Source organism: Leptonychotes weddellii, chromosome 10, assembly GCF_054177405.1.
Source record: "Leptonychotes weddellii isolate Sample4059 chromosome 10, ASM5417740v2, whole genome shotgun sequence".
Classification (NCBI taxonomy): Eukaryota; Metazoa; Chordata; class Mammalia; order Carnivora; family Phocidae; genus Leptonychotes; species Leptonychotes weddellii.
The window spans coordinates 78,498,053-78,505,316 of record NC_138378.1 but is presented as its reverse complement, the minus strand read 5'-3'; the positions used below and the strand labels follow the sequence as shown (position 1 = coordinate 78,505,316).

Sequence of the window (7,264 nt, the reverse complement as noted above, 5' to 3'; positions counted from 1 at the left end):
CCGAGAGCAAGAAGGGAACGAGTCCCTCCTGGCCCGCAAAGAACTGTAGCGGAAACGAAGGTGGAGCTCATCCTGGCCAACACTGTTCTTTGCTCTGGAAGAAACCGACGTCTCGCCCAACACGCGTCGGAGACAAGGCTGAGACCCGGCACTGAGAACTCGGCGTCCACTCCCCATGTCCTTACCGTCCCGGTAGCCGGAAGTGACGGACGGGGCCCCGGCTCTCCTTCGCGTCCGCTGACGGCTCAGGCTAGGGAAGAAGCGTGTGGGGAGGGGCGGACGCGGCTATGGCCCGGCTTCCGGAAAGTGAGGGCTTTGTTTCCGAGGGGAAGGTCTTCCGGGCGGACCGGGAGCGCGCGCGCGTGGGTCCTCCCGGGGCCGGGCGGAGAGGGCTGGGGGCGGGGCCCGGAGGGCCAGCTCCGGGCACGCAGCACGGCGGGGCCAGGCGCTGGCTCCCTGGCGTCGTGGAAGGGCCGAGGAGCGCGTCTTAGAGGGACTTGGACCGGCCCTGGTAAATGGACTCTTAACGGCGAGTTGAAGGGAGGGAGGAAGGAGTCGGGGTTCTGCCTGTCGGAGGGCAGAGCGGGGGCGAGAGCCCGGGGACCAGAAACCGGGGAGGCCGCTGCGGCGGTGGCGGAAAGAGCGCGGGCCCGACGCGGCTGCGAGCGGAGGAGGGAGAGACGGTCCCGATTGGAGGGGCTGGGGGCTTTATCATGCGAGCAGCGGAAGGACCAGCTGTGGCTTACTTTTGAGAGGATCGTTCATCTTGCCGGGTGGAGGTTGGATGATGGGAGGGCAGGAACTGCGAGGCGACCGTCCCTGGGAGGCCACAGCTGTAGTTGAGCGAGCGAGGTTGCTGGGGGCGGTGGGTATGGGCGAGAAGTGGAAGGGTCAGAGTGATACCTAAGAGGTAGGTATCCAGCGATGATTCTAAGTTTCTGGCCTAAGTGGGGGAATTACATTTTGACTTTTGCCAGGGGTCCTTTTTCCCCTAGTGTGAAAACATAAACAGTGAAGAGGTTTTTTCCTTGCTGATTATATGTATAAAATTATTTTATACATATTATTATATGTATAAAATAGGAATCTTGTGTGCTCACTGTAGAAAATTCAGAACGTACATTTTTTTTAATAGAAGACAATAAAAATTACCAATAATCCTACCACCCGAGATGGCCGTATTTTGGTATGTTTCATGTTTTTGTTTTCTGTGTGTATCTTTTTTGTGTAATTGGGAATATATTCGTTAGGTTTTCCTGTATCTTTTTTCCCCCCCATTGGACATTACCATGACAATAAAGATTGAACTGCGGTGTGCCAGGACATTATTCACACATACTGTTTTTTCCTAACAAAAAGGAATTCCACCAAGTCAGAGATAACTTTTTGGTGTATTTTCCTTTCAGTAATTTTTATGCACTTTTTTGAGAAGCCCACTGTTTATGCTACGTTTTATGTTTTGTTTCTCAGTCAGATGTTTTTACTCATTGTTACTGCTATTTTCACACATCCTTAACTGCTCTTCAGGACTACAGTTTTTAATGGTTATTTAGTCACAAATCCCGTTATTAGCTAGATAATTAGTTTTCAGCTTTTTGCTATTAGAATGATGAGGACATCTAATGTACATAAATTTATAGGTTTTTAATTTATTCCTTGTAAAGAGTCCTACAAATGGAACCTACCATGTAAAAGGATAAAATGAATTTATCGAATTGCCGCACCCAAATATCTCACTAAGACTTTGATTGAAATTGTTTTAAATATCAAATTTTTGCAATACTTTGTTTTTCAATTCAAGGATATGGTTGTCTTTCTAGTTAGTCAAGTTCTTGTCTTTTATGTTTCTTTTATGTCTTTGTGCTTTCCTTATTAAACTTATGTCTAAGAAAGGGTCAGTATTGATTTTTTAGTAATTGAACCCTTTCTGCTTAAATGTCATGTGTGAAATGAGTATCTTTTATGAGTCAAGTGTCATACTTTCTTCAATAAAATTATTTTCTTAATATTTGTGTCTAGGATCTGCTAAAATATACATAAAATAGTAAGCCCAGAATGCTAAAAAGGCTAAGTTGGAGTGAGGTTTCACTAATACCATAAGTAACCTCTGGTCTAACAAATTCCTGACATTCTACTCCTACTTGTTGGTTAGAGAAGCTTCCCCTGAGCCATGCATCAGATCCTGGAACCAGGCAGCAACCTTGATCCTTTCTGAAGAATGATAAAGGAAGCTAGAAACAACTCAGCGGGGGTGGGAAGACATCTCATGAGGATGCCAAATGTGCTTTTGGGATGGATTCTTCTAGTTTAACAGTTCTGTCATCTTATTATTAAAATTATTTTAATTTATTTGTTAAGGATATTTTTTAGTGAATTATAATGTTAACTTTTAAATAAATGAAGTCTTTTGGTCTTTTTGGTTTTATGCAAATAGAATCCTGCTTGTCTATGAAATGCAGTTAACACATCAGCTGGACCTATTTCCCGAATGCAGGGTGACCCTTCTGTTATTTAAAGATGTAAAAAATGCTGGAGACTTGAGAAAAAAGGCCATGGAAGGTGCTATTGAGGGTTCATTAATAAACCCTAAGGTGGTAAGTATAAGTGAGAACAGATAAGCTATAACGGGACATTGAAGAGTATATTAATTTTTCATGATGTTATAGGTTAGCCTAAAATTGTCATCTTTGGGTAAAGAGTTCTTGTCCAAGCTGTGGAGTCAGACTGGGCCAACCTTGAATTTTACAGTGAATAGAAGCCGAAGTGCCGGGAACTTCCCCAGGAGATAAGAAAGGTTGTGGTCTGGTTCTGACATAATGGCAAATGCCTGGATCTTCATCTTCTCATCTGAACTAGAAAAATCTCCGCACAGGATTCAAAGAGGCACATGTACCCCAATGTTTATAGCAGCAATGTCCACAATAGCCCAAATATGGAAAGAGCCCATATGTGCATCAACAGATAAAGATGTGTATAGGGTGCCTGGGTAGCTCAGTCGTTAAGCGTCTGCCTTCGGCTCAGGTCATGATCCCAGAGTCCTGGGATCGAGTCCCACATCGGGCTCCCTGCTCGGCGGGAAGCCTGCTTCTCCCTCTCCCACTCCCCCTGCTTGTGTTCCTGCTCTTGCTATCTCTCTCTCTCTGTCAAATAAATAAATAAATAAATAAAAAGAAGATATGTGTATATATACACAATGGAATACTACTCAGCGATCAAAAAAAAAATGAAATCTTGCCATTTGCGGCGACGTGGGTGGAACCAGAGGGTATTATGCTAAGCGAAAGAATTCTGTCAGAGAAAGACAGACCATATGATTTTACTCATGTAGAATTTAAGAAACAAAACATGAATATAGGGGAAGGGAAGGAAAAATAAAAAAATATGAAAATAGGGAGGCAAACCATAAGAGAGGCTGAACTCTAGGAAACAAACAGGGTTGCAGGAGGGGAGGTGGGTGGGAGAAATGGGGTAACTGGGTAATGGGCATTGAGGGCATTTGATGAAATGAGCACTGGGTGTTATATGCAAGTGATGAATCACTAAAGTCTACCCCTGAAACTAATAATACACTATATGTAAACTGAATTTAAAGAAAGAATTTTAAAAATAAGTAAAAAATTTTAAAAAGCTGTTAGTTGGGGAAAAAAAATCTCTGCACAGGAGGTGTGCATAGTGGTTAAGAGCACACACCATGGAACCATGGCCGTAGGATTTAATTCCAGCTCTGCCATTAGGACTTCGAGCAAGTGGTGGACAACCTTTAGAGAGTGCTTACTCTGTTCCTTTCCATATACCAACTCAATCTTCACAACAACCCTATGAAGTAACTACTATGATTATCTGCATCTAACAGATAAACCTAAGGAATTTGCCCAAATCCCCTCAGTGGTAAGTGACAGAGCTGGGATTCAAATCCAGACATTCTTTGCTTTGGTTTCCTCACCCACTGCATATGAACAATACTGATTTCATAGGGTAGTTTTAAGGATTAAAATAATACACGTAAAATGTTTAGAATATAGCTTTTCCTGTGATATTCTCAAATGTTACTTTAAAAATGTTTACTATTTAAGTTTCTTGCAGCTTTAAAATTCTGTGATTTTCTGAGCACCCAGCAATTTTGAAAACATAGTCCATAGAAGTTGTGATGAAGTAAAACAGCCTGACATTGGAGTTACCAAGAGAAAAGGCATGCATCTCTAGATGCTCCGCGTGTTAATTCTTTCTGTTCTTTTTGGTAGATTGTCGATCCATTTCAGATACTTGTGGCAGCAAACAAAGCAGTTCATCTCTACAAACTGGGAAAAATGAAGACAAGAACTCTATCAACTGAAATTATTTTCAACCTTTCCCCAAATAACAGTGTAATTAATAGGGATTTCACTTACTTTATTTCTGTTGACCTTGTCATGATACACCTTGTGTTCCCTCGTGTTGGATTGGAGGCTAAATTCCTGTATGCCTGTTGTATTTAACAAAGCAAAATAATAAGAGAGTTGTGGACAGAGTTGAGGTTTAGCACTGCCTCTTACTAGACAAATAAGCTTAGCAGTCATTTCACATATGAGTAAACAAAAGTTTAGCTACATGAAATGAGGATAGTTTTATCTGTCCTTACCATATAATAGCAGGAAGATCCCTCTACATGATATATACATTTAAATGGTAAAACACTAAGCATGGATATTTGTGTGTTACCATGCATATCTACTCTCCCGATAAACTCCTTGAGGATAGAATCCATGTCTTTTCCATATCTAGAAGCCTGCCGGTTACCTGGAACAGCCCTTAACACTGACTCACTCACACCCCCGGGTGTGAGGAAGTTTGGGTTTGAGATACTGGTAGTAATCAAAGTTACTGAGCTAAAGACATTCCATCTGTGGCACATAAAAAAAAAAACAACTGAAATTTTGTTGATGAAGTTTGAGTATCACCACTACTGTTAATAACACAACCAGGTACTAGTATCATCCAGAGGATAATTGGGAAACTGTAGCATGATTTAAAATAACGTTTGAAATTTTATAAAGTTTATAAAATGCAGGATAATAGAATTCCTTGGTACCTAGAGAAAAAGTTACCAGATAATTATTTCTTTGAGATCATTTGAAATAACTTGAGAAACTATTCAACTCAGTAAGCATCTGTTGGGCTGGTTCCTCTTTTGGCTACAGTTCCAGGGCAGGAGAAACAAATACACTCCTGAGGAAGGCAGGGAAATGACAGAAATCCAACTGCTCTAAGATAAATGATATAGTGGGAATAATCATTCAAACCTACGGGAACAGCAAGGAAGCAACTCCTGTAAGGAGGAGGGTGCAGCGGGGAATGCCATGTGTAGGGCAGTGACAGATGAGGGCACTCCAGGCAGAGGATGAGGGGACAAACTGTGAAATGATGGGACCCCCACACAGTCCAGGCTGGCTAGAAGGTAGGCGTGCATGGCTGGAGGGTCCGTGGGGATCAGAAAGAGGGGGTGTTTGTGTGCCACGCCAAGAATGGGCTTGACTGTGCAGTAAGGAGGTGCAGCTGTGAGCAGAGTGCTCCAGAGGCAGAGCTGGAGGGTGTTAGGAAGGGCTGTTGAAGAGAAACACTAGGTGGAGAGAACCATTAGGAAATGTAAAATAACCCAGCCAGAGAAGGAGGCTGATGGGGATAGACATAGAAACTACTGGTTTATTGTCTTTACTTTTTTTTTCCTTAGATTTCAGAAACTTTGAAACAATTTGGTACCTCGGCAAATGACACTTCAGTTCTTATTGTTTACACTGAAGAGGGAGAAAAACAAATAAATAAAGAAGACCTAATATCTCAGGTTGAAGGTCAGCAAGTTTCTCTAAAAAACCTTCCTGACATAACAAATATTACAGAAGTCAAAAAGGTTTGTAAGTCTGTATTTTTAGAAAGAGTGTGATGAAGAATAATACTGATGCTGTTTGTTTATTGATCACCAATGCTTCTGGTTTTTTTTTTTTTTTTTGAACTTTTAAGAACGTTTAATGTAATTAAAATTACTTGAAAATAATTATAGAAGCTAAGAATTAGAAGGTGCAGGTTTATATAAAATAGTTAGAAATTTGGTGGTAAAAGCATTCTCTAAATATATTCTATATTTTACATTTCAAATGCACTGTGTAAGCTTGATTTTTTTTGTTTTTGAAGATTTTACTTATTTGAGAGAGCGTGGCGGTGGGGGGGGGGCGGTGCGCAGAGGGAGAAGCAGACTCCCCGCTGAGCAGGGAGCCTGAAGCCAGGAGCCTGGGATCATGACCTGAGCTGAAGGCAGATGCTTAACTGACTGAGCCACACAGGTGCCCCTGTGTAAGCTTGATCTTTAATGTCTAGATGTATGCTTTTAAAATTGGTACAAATTTGGTTTCTGTGTTTAGAGGGTTATCACCATAACTGCAATTTAAAGGGAACTTTTTTTTTTTACGTAAGTGATGAGTTGCCATCTACTTTGCATATTTTAATCACATTTATAATTTCATACCATTATCCCAGTAGTTGAATGATAATTTCACTTATACATGTTTGTATGATTAAAATGAGTAGTGCATGAATATATCAGCATGCCATAATTTGTCTTCTATTTTTACAGATATATAAACTGTCTTCACAAGAAGAAAGTATTGGAACATTATTGGATGGTATCATTTGTAGAATGTCAACAAAAGATGTTTTGTGAAATGACAGAAGTATTAAAAATTTTCAGCATTTATTAAAAAAACATGGATTTTTCTTTCTTGATTATAATATGTTCAATCGTAGAAAACACAGAATGGTACAACAAAGAAAAAAAAAGCCACTACTAGTCTCTCTTAATATTTTAAAAGATAGCCACTGTTGCTATTATGTGTTCTTGTCTTCTAGTCTTCTGTTTCTCTTCAAATATATTTCATCTTTATGTAATTGGAATAATTGGATGTTTACTAGGTTCTTGCCTTAGTGATTTTATATTCATCAGCTCATATCCCTGCCCTTACTTCTGGCTACTCTGGCATTTCCCTTCCAAGCCTGGTTCCAAGGGTTTTACATACAGGAATTCATTCATGAGGAGGTAAATTCTAGTATAACCACCATTTTACACACAAGGCAACTAAAAGATTATACAAATAATAAGTAACTTGCTCAAGGTCATACAGCTAGTATAAAGTCATGTTTTATAAATGGTTTGGGTTTTCTTTTTCACTTTATCTTCTGTTTTGATTGTAGTAGTTAAGACAGCCTTGGTCAAGGGTTGCAAACTTCTGTGAAGGGC

At 40.5% G+C, this 7,264-nt stretch overlaps 1 protein-coding gene across 2 annotated transcripts; it reads left to right on the top strand.

The window, feature by feature from the left end:
• Positions 1-347: 347 nt before the first annotated feature.
• TPRKB (TP53RK binding protein) lies at positions 348-6,745 on the top strand. 2 transcript variants are annotated; one of them, XM_031018145.2, is made up of 5 exons: positions 348-511; positions 2,435-2,594; positions 4,242-4,364; positions 5,708-5,884; positions 6,605-6,745. In XM_031018145.2, exons 2-5 carry the CDS (start codon positions 2,454-2,456, stop codon positions 6,689-6,691), a joined length of 528 nt encoding a protein of 175 aa, XP_030874005.1. In that variant the 5' UTR covers positions 348-511; positions 2,435-2,453; the 3' UTR covers positions 6,692-6,745. The 2 variants fall into 2 exon arrangements, with proteins under 2 accessions (XP_030874005.1, XP_030874006.1); XM_031018146.2 differs by having other exon boundaries at positions 371-511; positions 2,495-2,594.
• Positions 6,746-7,264: the final 519 nt, after the last annotated feature.